The sequence below is a fragment of the Pseudophryne corroboree genome, chromosome 3 (assembly GCF_028390025.1).
Source record: "Pseudophryne corroboree isolate aPseCor3 chromosome 3, aPseCor3.hap2, whole genome shotgun sequence".
Classification (NCBI taxonomy): Eukaryota; Metazoa; Chordata; class Amphibia; order Anura; family Myobatrachidae; genus Pseudophryne; species Pseudophryne corroboree.
The window spans coordinates 362,762,687-362,783,548 of NC_086446.1; the positions used below are offsets into that span (position 1 = coordinate 362,762,687).

Genomic DNA, 20,862 nt, shown 5'->3' on the forward strand with positions numbered 1-20,862 from the left:
AACTACCGTACTGTACTGTGTCTGCAGCTAATATAGACTGGTTGATAAAGAGAAGATGTCTATGTAACTATGTATGTATAAAGAAGACTGAAAAAAATCCACGGTTAGGTGGTATACAATTATGGACGGACTGCCTGCCGAGTGCAGACACAGAGGTAGCCACAGCCGTGAACTACCGTACTGTACTGTGTCTGCAGCTAATATAGACTGGTTGATAAAGAGAAGATGTCTATGTAACTATGTATGTATAAAGAAGACTGAAAAAAATCCACGGTTAGGTGGTATACAATTATGGACGGACTGCCTGCCGAGTGCAGACACAGAGGTAGCCACAGCCGTGAACTACCGTACTGTGTCTGCTGCGACTGGATGATAAATGATATAAAAAATATATATATATCACTACTGCAGCCGGACAGGTATATATTATATATTATATAATGACGGACCTGCAGGACACTGTCTGTCAGCAGAATGAGTTTTATTTTTATAGAATAAAAAAAAAAAAAACACACAAGTGAAGTCACACGACGAGTGTTTAACTTTTTCAGGCAATCACAATATAAGTATACTACTAACTATACTGGTGGTCAGTGTGGTCAGGTCACTGGTCAGTCACACTGGCAGTGGCACTCCTGCAGCAAAAGTGTGCACTGTTTAATTTTAATATAATATGTACTCCTGGCTCCTGCTATAACCTATAACTGGCACTGCAGTAGTGCTCCCCAGTCTCCCCCACAATTATAAGCTGTGTGAGCTGAGCAGTCAGACAGATATATATAATATTATATATAGATAATAGATGATGCAGCACACTGGCCTGAGCCTGAGCAGTGCACACAGATATGGTATGTGACTGACTGAGTCACTGTGTGTATCGCTTTTTTCAGGCAGAGAACGGATATATTAAATAAACTGCACTGTGTGTCTGGTGGTCACTCACTATATAATATATTATGTACTCCTGGCTCCTGCTATAACCTATAACTGGCACTGCAGTAGTGCTCCCCAGTCTCCCCCACAATTATAAGCTGTGTGAGCTGAGCAGTCAGACAGATATATATAATATTATATATAGATAATAGATGATGCAGCACACTGGCCTGAGCCTGAGCAGTGCACACAGATATGGTATGTGACTGACTGAGTCACTGTGTGTATCGCTTTTTTCAGGCAGAGAACGGATATATTAAATAAACTGCACTGTGTGTCTGGTGGTCACTCACTATATAATATATTATGTACTCCTGCTCCTGCTATAACCTATAACTGGCACTGCAGTAGTGCTCCCCAGTCTCCCCCACAATTATAAGCTGTGTGAGCTGAGCAGTCAGACAGATATATATAATATTATATATAGATAATAGATGATGCAGCACACTGGCCTGAGCCTGAGCAGTGCACACAGATATGGTATGTGACTGACTGAGTCACTGTGTGTATCGCTTTTTTCAGGCAGAGAACGGATATATTAAATAAACTGCACTGTGTGTCTGGTGGTCACTCACTATATAATATATTATGTACTCCTGGCTCCTGCTATAACCTATAACTGGCACTGCAGTAGTGCTCCCCAGTCTCCCCCACAATTATAAGCTGTGTGAGCTGAGCAGTCAGACAGATATATATAATATTATATATAGATAATAGATGATGCAGCATACTGGCCTGAGCCTGAGCAGTGCACACAGATATGGTATGTGACTGAGTCACTGTGTGCTGTGTATCGCTTTTTTCAGGCAGAGAACGGATTATAAAGTAAACTGCACTGTCCTCACTAGTAAACTCTCTCCACTCAGTCTCTACACTTCTACAGTAACAGTACTCCTCCTAGTCAGCTCCAGTAAATCTCTCTCAGTCTCTTATAATCTAAATGGAGAGGACGCCAGCCACGTCCTCTCCCTATCAATCTCAATGCACGTGTGAAAATGGCGGCGACGCGCGGCTCCTTATATAGAATCCGAGTCTCGCGATAGAATCCGAGCCTCGCGAGAATCCGACAGCGTCATGATGACGTTCGGGCACGCTCGGGTTAACCGAGCAAGGCGGGAAGATCCGAGTCGCTCGGACCCGTGAAAAAAAACATGAAGTTCTGGCGGGTTCGGATTCAGAGAAACCGAACCCGCTCATCTCTAATCTATGCTGGGCCATTCTAGTTTTGAAATGACAATCTGTCTTGCCAATGTAGGCAAGAACACATGGGCAATTCAGCAAGTAAATGATGAAGCGTGATTCACATGACAGCGGGTATCAAATGCTATATTTTCTGCCCGTATAGGGGTGAAAAAACTTATCACCCGGCACCATGTAACTACAGGTTACACACCCGCTACATTTATAACACCCATTTTTTTGTTGTAAGAAATGTGGTATAGGGGTATTAAATCCTGAGATATCAGTCTTCACGACGATGTCACGAATGCTTCTATTTCTTGTGAAGCTGGGCATAACCCTGCTCTGAAATGTCTCACCCAAATTTTTGTCCGTGGCCACAATGTTTAACCCTCTTCGTAAGTTAATTACTGCTGGAATTTAATTGGGTAACTCAGGGAAATTTACCTACAAGGGTTTTCTTTGGCTTCTGTTTCAACAACTCCCCCCGTGGGCATCCAATGGCTTTAAGTCTAGAGGCCCTCAATATGTCTTCTGTATAGCCCTGTTGTAAATTTTTTTTGTCATAAGCTCTAATTGGGCATCCCTCTCAATAACATTAGAGGTAATCCTGCACACACGGAGAAATTGTGAATAAGGAAGACTCGGCATGGTTTCTCTAGGATGGGCACTGTCGAATTTGAGTATGTTATTCCGATCAGTGGGTTTAGTATATAGCTTCGTAGAGATATAATTATCATCTAGACAAATGCAAATGTCCAGAAAATGAATCTGTTGGCGTTCTGTTGTCATTGTAAACTTAATCGGGCTATCACTATTATTGTGCGTATCAATAATAGATGTTAGATGATTTACATGACCCTTCCAAAACAGTAATACATCATCTATATACCTCTGGTACAGGCAAAGTTGTTGACTAACACCAATATCCTGAAAAAACAACTCCCGTTCCACCTCCCACATAAAGGTATTTGCAAAGGAAGGTGCGACCGCAGACCCCATTGCGCACCCAGTGCGCTGAATGTAAAACCGTTTGTCAAATAAAAAATAATTATGTGAGAGGGTAAATGCAATCAACTCAAGAAAGAAATTAATATCAGGTCCCATATATAGATGATTGTTAGTAACAAGCCGTCTGACGGCCTCAACACCTGCTCCATGCGGGATACAGGTGTAGAGGCTCGTCACATCTATAGAGGCTAGAACAATGTCATCTTGCAATCTCCCTAGAGAGTGCAAAATTCTGAGTAATGCTGCAGAGTCCTTGAGATGCGTAAACATGTTTTGGATACACGGTTGTAGAAACGCATCGCAATAGACAGCTAAGGGTTCACATAAAGAACCCCTTGCAGATATAATAGGTCTGCCAGGGGGATTAAGGGGATCCTCATGCAGCTTTGGGATTGCATAACATACAGGAACCACAGGGTGATTCCTAGACAGCATCTTAGCTACGATATCAGTAATGATATTATTCTCAACAGCACGCCTCAACAACAAATCTAGTTCAGCTTTGAATTGTACAGTAGGGTCAACCTGTAACCGGCCATAGGTCTGTTGGTCACCAAGCAACCGCTCGCATTCTTGCTGATATTTACACGTGTCCAACACAACAATAGCTCCACCCTTATCGGCATTACGTATTATAATGTCCTCACGTTTACCTAAATCTTTTAATGCCTGAAATTCTTTTTTTTACTGAGATTAGGGTAAGATTTAACACATTTATCCTCTCCTGCCGAGTCCAACAATCTATGAAAGGCTTTAATGGAGTTATTATACGTGTTGGGTTCAAAAGAAGAGGGATTTAATTTTCTAACCTGTGCAGGTACGCTTGATGTTTCAGCATAGTTCTGTTCTTTGAAATGTTCCTTTAATTTGATTGATCTGACCAGTTTATGAGAGTCAATCTTCCATTGAAGTGAATTGAGCGAGCTTGTTGGAATAATTGTTAAACCTTTGCTCAATACTCGATCCTCCATCACGGTAAGTGGTTTGGCAAACAAATTAAATATTAATGGCGGCTCCCCCTCAGTGGTTTGTAGTTTGCTCTTGCTCCTTTCCTGCCTCCTCGTTTGCCTGCCTCGTCTCATCGGGGTACTTCTCGGCCGGCGATGATGGCTCTGGTGCATACCCCTAAAGGGATGTCCCGTGGATGACGTTCAGGCTGCGTGGAGGTCTCCTCAGGTTCGCTTGCCGAGGTACTGGAATGATGGAAACGTACCATACCTCGTCTATTAGATGATAAATACGGGTTCCTGCGTTTCTCAGATTTATTGCCCAACCATGCATAGACCCTATGCTGTTCATAGTCCTGCTGCACCCGGAATAATTTCTACTTTTTGAATGTAATCAGGTTGTTCTTATATAGCTCAATCTCAGTGGATAGTTGATCCAACCATTCTGGAGGGGATTCTTTATTGAACTCATGCTCTAATTCAAAACTGGCAATTTGCTCCTTGGTTAATTTTAGCTCCCGTGTCGACTCTTCTATGACAAGGAGCATTAAATCCATTGAGCATTTATTTAAAACTGATACCCATTTTTTACAAAAAGCAATGTTGTAGCGGCCAATTGTGGGCATATTATGCACCCGGAAGCCACGGGGTATTTGCTTAGCCCGATAATAATCTGACAAAGTCATGCCGTGATAGAGATAATCAATCTCTCTCTTGTGCAACTTCAGCAAATGTCTGAATAAATCATCATGCATTTTACCCGTGTCAGAATCAAGAAATGACTGTTTGTATAATATGCTCTCTGCTTCAGCTTCAGAGAAGCTAAATGTGTCATAGTTATCACACTGTAAAAATTGTATCTCATGGTCAGTCACATCCTCACTGTTAGTAGACATGATGGCATGAAAAAAGTGCAACAGTGCTAAAGTGCAATACGTGAAAAAAAGTGCACCAAATGCAATGAATCAAACCACAAAATGTTGTGGAAGAGAGTCCTTCAGTGCAAAACGGGCTGAATGACAGTGCCTTGATCCAAGTACAGCTCTCCACAAAGGATCCAGTACTCACATGTACACACAGAAAGATCCGGCACTCCAGCAGGCCCTCGGCTGCAATGATAATGTGCTCACGGTGCCTTCCTCATGGACAGAGCAGCCCCCAATCTAAACAACGGAAGGAGGCGGCACGCAGAGACTTTCAAATATCAAACGTGAAGCAGTTTTAATGACACATCTACGTTTCAGAGCCGTAGCCCCGTCGTTAGGATACATTTACAAACACACAAACAGTTTAAATACCTTAACCACATGAAGGTCTCCCGCCACCGCCGTACACGCTGCCCGGAATCCGGATACGTCACATCCCTTCAACCCGGAAGTGACTCCCTCACGGTCCGTCCACCGAGCGTGCAGGGGCTAAACAAAGTAACCATGGTAACGTCAATAAACAACTGTGCAGTGAACGTCATTATATACATAAGTCTCCAAAATGACAAAAGCGTTACCAATCATGATATGATGCTCTAGATAAACATACAAAGAAAAATACATGAAAGAATATATACATAAAAATGAGGTGCGCTAATAATATAAGATAAGACATGCCACATACTATACAGTAAGTCAACGTGCAAAGACAACAACTATCATAAAAATTTATAGAACAATACTACTGCCATATCGTATGAAACCATTAAATCATGGACACGCTAAATGCAAGCTATAGAAAACATCTAAGATTCAGAGATTCATTTAACCCCCTAGGATATATTGTATCTAATAGATGAATCCACTTGGATTCCAGCTGCAGTAGTTTCTTGGATCTTTCACCCCCACGTAAAGAGGGTGGCACATGATCTATGATACGATATCTAAGGGTTGCCATATTATGCTTAGCCTGCATAAAGTGCCTGGCTACTGGCTGGTCGCTGGTTCCTGACTTGATGGCTTCCCTGATAGCGTATCTATGCTGGGCCATTCTAGTTTTGAAATGACAATCTGTCTTGCCAATGTAGGCAAGACCACATGGGCAATTCAGCAAGTAAATGACGAAGCGTGATTCACATGACAGCGGGTATAGAATGCTATATTTTCTGCCCGTATGGGGGTGAAAAAACATATCACCCGGCACCATGTAACTACAGGTTACACACCCACTACATTTATAACACCCATTTTTTCGTTGTAAGAAATGTGGTATAGGGGTATTAAATCCTGAGATATCAGTCTTCACGGCGATGTCACGAATGCTTCTATTTCTTGTGAAGCTGAAATTTTCTTGTGAAGCTGGGCATAACCCTGCTCTGAAATGTCTCACCCAAATCTTTGTCCGTGGCCACAATGGGCCATAATTGTGTATATATATATATATATATATTTATATAATATACACACACACACACACACACACGCACGCACGCACACACACACACACACACACACACACACACACACACACACACAGTACTGTGCAGAAGTTTTAGGCAGGTGTTGAAAAAATACTGAACTGTAAAGTGTTAGTTTATTTTTGTCAATTAACAAAATACACAGTGAATGAATATGTGACAAATCCAAATCAAATAAATATTTGGTGTGACCACCCTTTGCCTTCAAAATACCATCAATTCTTCTAGGTACACTTGCACACAGTTTTTGAAGATACTTCTCTGGATGTAGGCTTGCTCAAATCCTTCTGTCTCTTCATGTAATCCCAGACAGACTTGATGATGTTTAGATCATGGCTCTGTGGGCACCTTATCATTACTTCCAGGACTTCTTGTTCTTCTTTAAACTGAAGACAGTTCTTAATGACATTGGCTATATGCTTGGGGTTATTGTCTTGCTGCATAATACATTTAGAGCCAATTGGCAAGGTTCAGTATGTTGATGGTCACAATACTGATGCTTGCATCCCAATGTTTGAAAATCCATCAGGGGTGAGGTAAGTATGTTACCCCCTTTCCCCACCCCCTAAACCTAACCCTGTCTTCCCACAGCCTGACCCTAACCTCCCCCTTAGTGTCTAACCCTATCCTCCACCCCTGTGATGCCTAACCTTTTCCCTCCCTTCCTGCAGTCTAAGCCTAACCCTCCCCCCTTAGTGCCTAAACCTAACCTCACCCCAGTGGAGCCTAACCCTAATTTCCTCCAGGTGGCACCAAAACCGAACCACCCACCACGGCTCTAACCTGCTCGCTATACTTACAGTCGGGATTCCGGTTGTCAGGATTTCAGTGTTGGTCTCCTGATCATGCAAAGATTTTGGCAAAGAAATTCTGATGGATGTAGGGATTCCAGCATCAATATTCTGACAGCTGGGATCCCGACAGCCGGCATCTTAACAACATCCCAATTGGATGACTCCCTGATGTATTGCTGGATGGATAAGTGCCTTTTTGGGGAATATCCTGCAAGTATTCTTTGATAAATAGGCCTCTATGTTGTGTGGAGGTGCAGCGAGTGCTGTAATTGTGTTTCCAATACTCACACAACAGGACTTGTGTGAGAGTATTGTTCTGTGTGAGCAACATAAAAAAACTCCTTCACTTAAACTTCCATTCCCCTCTTGCTTGTCCCAAGACGGTAGACAATTAATGGTAACACGACATTATTGTTATGTGTTAACACTCACTACCTATTGCAACTTAATCCCATACTTGGCCCTGGCCACTGATTAACGGAGGGGAACAGAATTATAACCCGCAAACATTAAACAAAGTGTTTTTTTTTGTAATTGTTTAAACTTTTTTTGTTTTTTTTATTTAAATAGCGATCCCCTGCTTTACCTATAATTGTCCAGCATTATCATATGGGTAGTGGCAACATTGCAGATTAACAAGAGATTCAGCTTTGTGAGTGTTACAAACCAATTTTCCTTCCTGCTTACCACTGAAATAATGAATTTAGCACTTATCTCTACTATTCACTACCTTGTATAGCATGGAAATTCCTTTTCTTGTAAATTATCCCTGCTTTATGTGTCAAAGATCATTGCTGAGCTGCAGAACACCATAGCCATTCAGCAAACCCACAATTTAGTAAGATAATACCTAAAACAGTTGGATTTTAAGCTCAATGTATAAGTAACTTACAAACTCACTGCAACATGAACATTTTTTTTCTTTGTTAATATATGGGAGTTTATATACTAACCTTTTGATTTTAGCAGACTGCAAAATGGTATTCCATTTTGAGAATTATTATAAATGTATGAATAACATTGTTTCCTTTATTTATTAATTGCTCATTTAACTTCTTCTCTTTCATATCACAGGATGTGTGACTGATTGGGATGGTGTTAATTGTTGGTTGGCAGCACCTTTAGGACAGATAGTGACTGTTTACTGTCCAGAAAGCCTTCAGATGTATCTGCATACAAAAGGTAGGCCAATCACACCTCCATTATGCCCTCCACTTGCTTTCAGTAGTGTCTTGCTTTCTAAATTTAGAATATTTTCAACCATGTATGTTGTAGAGATGAGCGCCTGAAATTTTTCGGGTTTTGTGTTTTGGTTTTGGGTTCGGTTCCGCGGCCGTGTTTTGGGTTCGAACGCGTTTTGGCAAAACCTCACCGAATTTTTTTTGTCGGATTCGGGTGTGTTTTGGATTCGGGTGTTTTTTTCCAAAAACACTAAAAAACAGCTTAAATCATAGAATTTGGGGGTCATTTTGATCCCAAAGTATTATTAACCTCAAAAACCATAATTTACACTCATTTTCAGTCTATTCTGAATACCTCACACCTCACAATATTATTTTTAGTCCTAAAATTTGCACCGAGGTCGCTGTGTGAGTAAGATAAGCGACCCTAGTGGCCGACACAAACACCGGGCCCATCTAGGAGTGGCACTGCAGTGTCACGCAGGATGTCCCTTCCAAAAAACCCTCCCCAAACAGCACATGACGCAAAGAAAAAAAGAGGCGCAATGGGGTAGCTGTGTGAGTAAGATTAGCGACCCTAGTGGCCGACACAAACACCGGGCCCATCTAGGAGTGGCACTGCAGTGTCACGCAGGATGGCCCTTCCAAAAAACCCTCCCCAAACAGCACATGACGCAAAGAAAAAAAGAGGCGCAATGAGGTAGCTGTGTGAGTAAGATTAGCGACCCTAGTGGCCGACACAAACACCGGGCCCATCTAGGAGTGGCACTGCAGTGTCACGCAGGATGGCCCTTCCAAAAAACCCTCCCCAAACAGCACATGACGCAAAGAAAAAAAGAGGCGCAATGAGGTAGCTGACTGTGTGAGTAAGATTAGCGACCCTAGTGGCCGACACAAACACCGGGCCCATCTAGGAGTGGCACTGCAGTGTCACGCAGGATGTCCCTTCCAAAAAACCCTCCCCAAACAGCACATGACGCAAAGAAAAAAAGAGGCGCAATGAGGTAGCTGTGTGAGTAAGATTAGCGACCCTAGTGGCCAACACAAACACCGGGCCCATCTAGGAGTGGCACTGCAGTGTCACGCAGGATGGCCCTTCCAAAAAACCCTCCCCAAACAGCACATGACGCAAAGAAAAAAAGAGGCGCAATGAGGTAGCTGTGTGAGTAAGATTAGCGACCCTAGTGGCCGACACAAACACCGGGCCCATCTAGGAGTGGCACTGCAGTGTCACGCAGGATGTCCCTTCCAAAAAACCCTCCCCAAACAGCACATGACGCAAAGAAAAAAAGAGGCGCAATGAGGTAGCTGACTGTGTGAGTAAGATTAGCGACCCTAGTGGCCGACACAAACACCGGGCCCATCTAGGAGTGGCACTGCAGTGTCACGCAGGATGTCCCTTCCAAAAAACCCTCCCCAAACAGCACATGACGCAAAGAAAAAAAGAGGCGCAATGAGGTAGCTGACTGTGTGAGTAAGATTAGCGACCCTAGTGGCCGACACAAACACCGGGCCCATCTAGGAGTGGCACTGCAGTGTCACGCAGGATGTCCCTTCCAAAAAACCCTCCCCAAACAGCACATGACGCAAAGAAAAAAAGAGGCGCAATGAGGTAGCTGACTGTGTGAGTAAGATTAGCGACCCTAGTGGCCGACACAAACACCGGGCCCATCTAGGAGTGGCACTGCAGTGTCACGCAGGATGTCCCTTCCAAAAAACCCTCCCCAATCAGCACATGATGCAAAGAAAAAGAAAAGAAAAAAGAGGTGCAAGATGGAATTGTCCTTGGGCCCTCCCACCCACCCTTATGTTGTATAAACAAAACAGGACATGCACACTTTAACCAACCCATCATTTCAGTGACAGGGTCTGCCACACGACTGTGACTGATATGACGGGTTGGTTTGGACCCCCCCCAAAAAAGAAGCAATTAATCTCTCCTTGCACAAACTGGCTCTACAGAGGCAAGATGTCCACCTCATCTTCACCCTCCGATATATCACCGTGTACATCCCCCTCCTCACAGATTATCAATTCGTCCCCACTGGAATCCACCATCTCAGCTCCCTGTGTACTTTGTGGAGGCAATTGCTGCTGGTCAATGTCTCCGCGGAGGAATTGATTATAATTCATTTTAATGAACATCATCTTCTCCACATTTTCTGGATGTAACCTCGTACGCCGATTGCTGACAAGGTGAGCGGCGGCACTAAACACTCTTTCGGAGTACACACTTGTGGGAGGGCAACTTAGGTAGAATAAAGCCAGTTTGTGCAAGGGCCTCCAAATTGCCTCTTTTTCCTGCCAGTATAAGTACGGACTGTGTGACGTGCCTACTTGGATGCGGTCACTCATATAATCCTCCACCATTCTATCAATGTTGAGAGAATCATATGCAGTGACAGTAGACGACATGTCCGTAATCGTTGTCAGGTCCTTCAGTCCGGACCAGATGTCAGCATCAGCAGTCGCTCCAGACTGCCCTGCATCACCGCCAGCGGGTGGGCTCGGAATTCTGAGCCTTTTCCTCGCACCCCCAGTTGCGGGAGAATGTGAAGGAGGAGATGTTGACAGGTCGCGTTCCGCTTGACTTGACAATTTTGTCACCAGCAGGTCTTTCAACCCCAGCAGACCTGTGTCTGCCGGAAAGAGAGATCCAAGGTAGGCTTTAAATCTAGGATCGAGCACGGTGGCCAAAATGTAGTGCTCTGATTTCAACAGATTGACCACCCGTGAATCCTTGTTAAGCGAATTAAGGGCTGCATCCACAAGTCCCACATGCCTAGCGGAATCGCTCCCTTTTAGCTCCTTCTTCAATGCCTCCAGCTTCTTCTGCAAAAGCCTGATGAGGGGAATGACCTGACTCAGGCTGGCAGTGTCTGAACTGACTTCACGTGTGGCAAGTTCAAAGGGCATCAGAACCTTGCACAACGTTGAAATCATTCTCCACTGCACTTGAGACAGGTGCATTCCACCTCCTATATCGTGCTCAATTGTATAGGCTTGAATGGCCTTTTGCTGCTCCTCCAACCTCTGAAGCATATAGAGGGTTGAATTCCACCTCGTTACCACTTCTTGCTTCAGATGATGGCAGGGCAGGTTCAGTAGTTTTTGGTGGTGCTCCAGTCTTCTGTACGTGGTGCCTGTACGCCGAAAGTGTCCCGCAATTTTTCTGGCCACCGACAGCATCTCTTGCACGCCCCTGTCGTTTTTTAAAAAATTCTGCACCACCAAATTCAAGGTATGTGCAAAACATGGGACGTGCTGGAATTTGCCCATATTTAATGCACACACAATATTGCTGGCGTTGTCCGATGCCACAAATCCACAGGAGAGTCCAATTGGGGTAAGCCATTCCGCGATGATCTTCCTCAGTTGCCGTAAGAGGTTTTCAGCTGTGTGCGTATTCTGGAAAGCGGTGATACAAAGCGTAGCCTGCCTAGGAAAGAGTTGGCGTTTGCGAGATGCTGCTACTGGTGCCGCTGCTGCTGTTCTTGCGGCGGGAGTCCATACATCTACCCAGTGGGCTGTCACAGTCATATAGTCCTGACCCTGCCCTGCTCCACTTGTCCACATGTCCGTGGTTAAGTGGACATTGGGTACAACTGCATTTTTTAGGACACTGGTGAGTCTTTTTCTGACGTCCGTGTACATTCTCGGTATCGCCTGCCTAGAGAAGTGGAACCTAGATGGTATTTGGTAACGGGGGCACACTGCCTCAATAAATTGTCTAGTTCCCTGTGAACTAACGGCGGATACCGGACGCACGTCTAACACCAACATAGTTGTCAAGGACTCAGTAATCCGCTTTGCAGTAGGATGACTGCTGTGATATTTCATCTTCCTCGCAAAGGACTGTTGAACAGTCAATTGCTTACTGGAAGTAGTACAAGTGGGCTTACGACTTCCCCTCTGGGATGACCATCGACTCCCAGCGGCAACAACAGCAGCGCCAGCAGCAGTAGGCGTTACACGCAAGGATGCATCGGAGGAATCCCAGGCAGGAGAGGACTCGTCAGAATTGCCAGTGACATGGCCTGCAGGACTATTGGCATTCCTGGGGAAGGAGGAAATTGACACTGAGGGAGTTGGTGGGGTGGTTTGCGTGAGCTTGGTTACAAGAGGAAGGGATTTACTGGTCAGTGGACTGCTTCCGCTGTCACCCAAAGTTTTTGAACTTGTCACTGACTTATTATGAATGCGCTGCAGGTGACGTATAAGGGAGGATGTTCCGAGGTGGTTAACGTCCTTACCCCTACTTATTACAGCTTGACAAAGGGAACACACGGCTTGACACCTGTTGTCCGCATTTCTGGTGAAATACCTCCACACCGAAGAGCTGATTTTTTTGGTATTTTCACCTGGCATGTCAACGGCCATATTCCTCCCACGGACAACAGGTGTCTCCCCGGGTGCCTGACTTAAACAAACCACCTCACCATCAGAATCCTCCTGGTCAATTTCCTCCCCAGCGCCAGCAACACCCATATCCTCCTCATCCTGGTGTACTTCAACACTGACATCTTCAATCTGACTATCAGGAACTGGACTGCGGGTGCTCCTTCCAGCACTTGCAGGGGGCGTGCAAATGGTGGAAGGCGCATGCTCTTCACGTCCAGTGTTGGGAAGGTCAGGCATCGCAACCGACACAATTGGACTCTCCTTGTGGATTTGGGATTTCAAAGAACGCACAGTTCTTTGCGGTGCTTTTGCCAGCTTGAGTCTTTTCAGTTTTCTAGCGAGAGGCTGAGTGCTTCCATCCTCATGTGAAGCTGAACCACTAGCCATGAACATAGGCCAGGGCCTCAGCCGTTCCTTGCCACTCCGTGTGGTAAATGGCATATTGGCAAGTTTACGCTTCTCCTCCGACAATTTTATTTTAGGTTTTGGAGTCCTTTTTTTACTGATATTTGGTGTTTTGGTTTTGACATGCTCTGTACTATGCCATTGGGCATCGGCCTTGGCAGACGACGTTGCTGGCATTTCATCGTCTCGGCCATGACTAGTGGCAGCAGCTTCAGCACGAGGTGGAAGTGGATCTTGATCTTTCCCTAATTTTGGAACCTCAACATTTTTGTTCTCAATATTTTAATAGGCACAACTAAAAGGCACCTCAGGTAAACAATGGAGATGGATGGATTGGATACTAGTATACAATTATGGACGGGCTGCCGAGTGCCGACACAGAGGTAGCCACAGCCGTGAACTACCGCACTGTACTGTGTCTGCTGCTAATATATAGACTGGTTGATAAAGAGATAGTATACTCGTAACTAGTATGTATGTATAAAGAAAGAAAAAAAAACCACAGTTAGGTGGTATATACAATTATGGACGGGCTGCCGAGTGCCGACACAGAGGTAGCCACAGCCGTGAACTACCGCACTGTACTGTGTCTGCTGCTAATATATAGACTGGTTGATAAAGAGATAGTATACTCGTAACTAGTATGTATGTATAAAGAAAGAAAAAAAAACCACGGTTAGGTGGTATATACAATTATGGACGGGCTGCCGAGTGCCGACACAGAGGTAGCCACAGCCGTGAACTACCGCACTGTACTGTGTCTGCTGCTAATATATAGACTGGTTGATAAAGAGATAGTATACTCGTAACTAGTATGTATGTATAAAGAAAGAAAAAAAAACCACGGTTAGGTGGTATATACAATTATGGACGGGCTGCCGAGTGCCGACACAGAGGTAGCCACAGCCGTGAACTACCGCACTGTACTGTGTCTGCTGCTAATATATAGACTGGTTGATAAAGAGATAGTATACTCGTAACTAGTATGTATGTATAAAGAAAGAAAAAAAAACCACGGTTAGGTGGTATATACAATTATGGACGGGCTGCCGAGTGCCGACACAGAGGTAGCCACAGCCGTGAACTACCGCACTGTACTGTGTCTGCTGCTAATATATAGACTGGTTGATAAAGAGATAGTATACTCGTAACTAGTATGTATGTATAAAGAAAGAAAAAAAAACCACGGTTAGGTGGTATATACAATTATGGACGGGCTGCCGAGTGCCGACACAGAGGTAGCCACAGCCGTGAACTACCGCACTGTACTGTGTCTGCTGCTAATATATAGACTGGTTGATAAAGAGATAGTATACTCGTAACTAGTATGTATGTATAAAGAAAGAAAAAAAAACCACGGTTAGGTGGTATATACAATTATGGACGGGCTGCCGAGTGCCGACACAGAGGTAGCCACAGCCGTGAACTACCGCACTGTACTGTGTCTGCTGCTAATATATAGACTGGTTGATAAAGAGATAGTATACTCGTAACTAGTATGTATGTATAAAGAAAGAAAAAAAAACCACGGTTAGGTGGTATATACAATTATGGACGGGCTGCCGAGTGCCGACACAGAGGTAGCCACAGCCGTGAACTACCGCACTGTACTGTGTCTGCTGCTAATATATAGACTGGTTGATAAAGAGATAGTATACTCGTAACTAGTATGTATGTATAAAGAAAGAAAAAAAAACCACGGTTAGGTGGTATATACAATTATGGACGGGCTGCCGAGTGCCGACACAGAGGTAGCCACAGCCGTGAACTACCGCACTGTACTGTGTCTGCTGCTAATATATAGACTGGTTGATAAAGAGATAGTATACTCGTAACTAGTATGTATGTATAAAGAAAGAAAAAAAAACCACGGTTAGGTCACTGGTATATACAATTATGGACGGGCTGCCGAGTGCCGACACAGAGGTAGCCACAGCCGTGAACTACCGCACTGTACTGTGTCTGCTGCTAATATAGACTGGTTGATAAAGAGATAGTATACTACTAATATTATATACTGGTGGTCAGGTCACTGGTCACTAGTCACACTGGCAGTGGCACTCCTGCAGCAAAAGTGTGCACTGTTTAATTTTAATATAATATTATGTACTCCTGGCTCCTGCTATAACCTATAACTGGCACTGCAGTAGTGCTCCCCAGTCTCCCCCACAATTATAAGCTGTGTGAGCTGAGCAGTCAGACAGATATATAATATATATATATATAGATGATGCAGCACACTGGCCTGAGCCTGAGCAGTGCACACAGATATGGTATGTGACTGAGTCACTGTGTGCTGTGTATCGCTTTTTTCAGGCAGAGAACGGATTATAAATAAAAGTGGTGGTCACTGGTCACTATCAGCAAAACTCTGCACTGTACACTACTGAGTACTCCTAATGCTCCCCAAAATTAGTAAATCAAGTGTCTCTCTAATCTATTCTAATTCTAAACGGAGAGGACGCCAGCCACGTCCTCTCCCTATCAATCTCAATGCACGTGTGAAAATGGCGGCGACGCGCGGCTCCTTATATAGAATCCGAGTCTCGCGATAGAATCCGAGCCTCGCGAGAATCCGACAGCGTCATGATGACGTTCGGGCGCGCTCGGGTTAACCGAGCAAGGCGGGAAGATCCGAGTCGCTCGGACCCGTGAAAAAAAACATGAAGTTCTGGCGGGTTCGGATTCAGAGAAACCGAACCCGCTCATCTCTAGTATGTTGTAGACCTTTGCAGGGAAAATGTCTGAGAAGGTTCTGCTTATTACAAACCAGTGGCGGATTTTACCTATAGTATGTGCTGCAGAACTACAGCCCCCCCCCCCCCCCCCCCCCCCCCTCGCTCCCCCAGTCAAAATCCGCCACACAGCTCAGGATCAGTGAAACCAGATACAGTCCTTGACTGCACTGACTTCACTGTGACTGGCATTGACTTCCCATTGAAAGACCTCCCTGTCAGTCACAGAAACCTCCATTGGGAGGTGTTTCCTCCCTCTGGGACTGCCAGACCAGGCTGCGATAAGCAGAGAGCTGGCTTCCTGTAGGAAGCCACTTTCTGCCTTTCACGCATCCCAATCCAGCTTCTATGGGCTGCAGTTGGTGCAGTCCATAGAAGCCAGGGGTTTGTGCATGTATAGTTGCACACGGCTTCTGTGAATGTGCTGGTTCTGGCACCTGCTGGATGCGCAGGTGCCGGGACCTGGGAACTGGCTGTGTTCTCTCCTCTCCTCAAACGTAAGTAGGAGCCCTCATTGTTAACAACTGAGAAAAACATTTATTTTTGCATCAATCTTTTATGACCAGCCTATACATACGGATGTGCATTCCTAGTGGAGCTACACTTTTGCCTTTCACCTAAACACTTCAGTTGTATTATAAAGTCTTGTATATGAAAAATACACATTGCACATACATGCAGATAACTGACAAATGTAAATATTAAACTTTAAAAATAAAAATAATTTTTAAGAAATGTAAAGTATATAGCTCTTGAAAAGACGGGTCAGTGTAACACTGCAGCTGTACAAATTTCAGTCCAACAGATATTTTTTTTTACTTTAGTTTTGAATAAGCCTTGCAGGAGCCTTATGATCTCTTGTATGGCTGGCTAAGTACCGCTGGGTCTTAGGGTGCCACCCAACACTGACTATTTAACTTATTTTTTACGTTTTACTTTTGAACAATGTCTCTATTACATGACCATCATGTGTGTAAAGAGCTTGTGACTTGTGATTATTTACTGCTGAATACTACAGTAGGTATCCAATATGGCTGCTGTAAGTCTATTGAGAATGCTAGTTTCATTTTGCGCATGCTCTCAAATATGATTACAGATTTTTTTTTATTAATCTCTAAAATGATCTCTATGCTTGGTCTCCAATATTGGTGTCACTACTGAGTATTTCCAAGTTCACCTTGAGCTTGGTCTTCAACATGTCTGCCACTACAATAATTGGTGTCCAGTGAGTATGATTGTTGTTATAATGTTAAGTCTTCTAAAGTTCATTTCAAACTATATCCCCTCAGAGAAAAGGGAAAAGTGAGTTCCTAATCAACCTTGATTTAAATAATTGAAAGTTTCTTTAGGGAAATGATTGTACAAAAATTTTCTAAATGCTGACAGCAGGTCATCTTTGTGTTACAGTTTGCTACCTTATGAACATATATATTTTTTTAATTACTGCACAGATTACTGTAGTTTAGCTTAATATCTGAAACCACAGAGGCATTCCCAACCACGGTCCTCAAGGCACACTAAGGGGCCCTACACACTCGGCGATGTGCCGCCGAGGTGCCCGACGGCCGATACGGCCGACGAGCAACCCGGCGGCGGGGGGGCAGTGACGGGGGGAGTGAAGTTTCTTCACTCCCCCCGTCACCCGGCTGCATTGAAGTGCAGGCAAATATGGACGAGATCGTCCATATTGGCCTGCATGCACAGCCGACGGGAGATCAGCGATGAACGAGCGCTGGGCCGCGCATCGTTCATCTCTGGAGTCTCCACACTGAAAGATATGAACGAGTTCTCGTTCATTTATGAACGAGATCGTTCATATCTTTCAGAATATCGGCATGTGTGTAGGGCCTATAACAGTGCAGATTTTAGTGATATCCAGGCTTCAGCACAGGTGATTTAATTAGTAGCTCAGTTATTTTGATTTAACCATCTGTGCTGCAGCCTGGATATCACTAAAACCTGCACTGTTGGTGTGCCTTGAGGACAGTAGTTGGGAATGCCTGCCATAGAGTATAGAGTGTCTTCAAAGATTAGTAATGAGTTTTAGGGGATGACTGGTGTTGTTTTTTTTTTTAACATTTCTTTATTGAGTCATCATGAGTAAACATGTATTTACACAGTAACAATAATTACCATTTGTGTTGAATAAATTTGATGTCATACAGCATAACATATATTGACATAAATAAAGCATTAACAATGTTTGATTGTGTTGTGTTAATTATGTCTATTCGTCTCATCAAAATCTACATCAGATCAACAATAGTGATAAATTAGCCTCGAGGGGAGCCGGCAACAAACCTCCAGCTTCAGTACAGAGAAACAGGTGGATCCTGTGCTGCCAATCTTGTTAAATACCATGTAACTGGTGGTTTTTATTCCTAATTATTATCCATTAAAATATGATTATATGATTGACACTATTTAGAACAGTATTATACTACTTTATGTTCTACCAGAGTGGTCAACAATCTAACTGAGTTGATATTTCCTTCTCTGTATGCTGCTTTTGGAACTTTCTATGCCATATAGACCTTGAAACATCTGTCACATACAGTACCAGTCTACAGTGTCAGTATGGCAATTGCACACTCCCCTCACAGCTGTCACTGGTGCTAGGACAAAACCTGTCTCTTTCTCTAGAAAACCTCTCATCATAGGAAAATATACTATAAACAAGCTTATAAGGTGGTTTATACATGTCTGTTAATCAGCGAAAAAGGGAACTATGTAGTGTATAAATAAGTTTACCATACTATCTGTGGCTGGCTGACTTCAAGCCTGCGATTCATCTGGTATTAATCAGCAAAAGAAACTGTGTAATCTAAGAGCATCTCGGTTTAAAGGTTTAGGGGTCTATTTACTAAGCCTTAGATGGAGATAAATCCTACGTAGATAAAGTCCCAGCCAATCGGCACCTAACTGTCATTTTTCAAACTAAACCTGTGACATGGAATTTAGGAGCCGATCGGCTGGCACTTTATCTCCGGCGGATTTATCTCCATCCAAGGCTTAGTAAATAGACCCCTTTGTATGGTATGTCTATGTATAAGCCATGAAACTGGGGCCATCCTCATTACTCACCCTATTGCCATCCTGTAACCTCCTGACCACCCCATCAGCTACGCGCACTCCAATGGACATCAAGCCCAGAGGCATGTAAATCCTTATCACACCCAGCTCTATCTTCCCTATCCCTTGCAGCTACAGTGTGGCTGTCCAGTGCCAAGCATGAACGCCAGCTGGCATTATAAAAAGTAGTGACAGTGACGAATAGAATCCCCCTCTCAACCCAGTTATTTTTCTTATTTTATATCCATTGTTATATTTACCAGATGTTGCTGGTCAACACATTCTGATTTCAAAAATACAGAAGCAAGTCCTTTGTTATCTTTCTTTTTGTACTGCATATTAAAATTTCAGAGTCTCTTCGGAACTACACCACACACACCATAGTTTTATTGTTACATGTATTATGTACTTTTCCTTTATGTGGCTGTACTTTTTGATGTCATGACATCCTCTTTGCTGTATGTATATTTTATTTTCCTGTCATCTACCTTTATAAATAAAGAGATTTAAAAAAGAAAGACATGAAAGAGGAGACAAAGATATCACCTGCCACGGAAATCAATAACTGCCATTGAACCCACTTTTCTGTGAGCTCCAGCGCAATGGAGAGTCAGAAGAAGTCAGGGCTCACCCATTGTGTGCGCTCTTTTTGTCTCCAGAAGTTTATTGATAATGTCACTTATCTATTGGTTAATGTGACACCTTTATAACCAAGTCATGATTTCATGATTTCATTGCCTCTGGAGGTAAGTGGAATGTAATGCAAAAGCAGCCATCTTGGGTGAGGAATTTTTATGTTGAAATAAAGACACCATAAAATATTTATGTAACAATTTGGGGGGAATACTATTGAGAGAGAGCTTTAGCGTATATGCCTTATATGTCCATTGATCCAGCCGTATATGTCCAGCGGTACTGCCGTATAAATCCAGTGATGCTGCCATATAATTCCACTGATCCTGCCGTATAATTACAGTGATCCTGCCGTATAAATCCATTGATCCTTCCGTATAATTACAGTGGTACTGGCATATAACTCCAGTCCAGTGACACTGCCGTATATGTCCAGTGATACTGCCGTATATGTCCATTGATATTGCCATAAATGTCCAGCGGTACTGCCGTATAAATCCAGTGATCCTGCCGTATAAATCCAGTGATCCTGCCGTATAATTCCAGTGATCCTGCCGTATAATTCCAGTGATCCTGCCGTATAATTCCAGTGATCCTGCCGTATAATTCCAGTGATCCTGCCGTATAATTCCAGTGGTACTGGTGTATAAATCCAGTGATCCTGCCATATAATTACAGTGGAACTGGCGTATAAGTACAGTCCAGTGATACTGCCATATATGTCCAGTGATACTGCCGCATATGTCCATTGATACTGCCGTATACGTCTAGCAGTACTGCCGCATATGTCCAGCGGTACTGCGTAATAAATCCAGTGATCCTGCTGTATATTTCCTGTATCCTGTCGTATATTTCCAGTGATCATGCCGTATAATTCCAGTGATCCTGCCGTATAATTCCAGTGGTACTGGTGTATAAATCCAGTGATCCTGCCATATAATTACAGTGGAACTGGCGTATAAGTACAGTCCAGTGATACTGCCATATATGTCCAGTGATACTGCTGCATATGTCCAGTGATACTGCTGCATATGTCCATTGATACTGCCGTATACGTCTAGCAGTACTGCCGCATATGTCCAGCGGTACTGCGTAATAAATCCAGTGATCCTGCTGTATAAGTCCAGTGATCCTGCTGTATATTTCCTGTATCCTGTCGTATAATTC

The 20,862-nt window shown here is 43.7% G+C and overlaps 1 protein-coding gene across 1 annotated transcript in view; it reads left to right on the forward strand.

The window, feature by feature from the left end:
- LOC135057277 (vasoactive intestinal polypeptide receptor 1-like) overlaps positions 1-20,862 on the forward strand; it is a 335,092-nt gene that overhangs the window by 69,023 nt on the left and 245,207 nt on the right. The window contains exon 6 of the mRNA XM_063963168.1: positions 8,343-8,450. Coding sequence (XP_063819238.1) covers positions 8,343-8,450 — 108 coding nt within the window. The remainder of the gene's footprint in view (positions 1-8,342; positions 8,451-20,862) is intronic.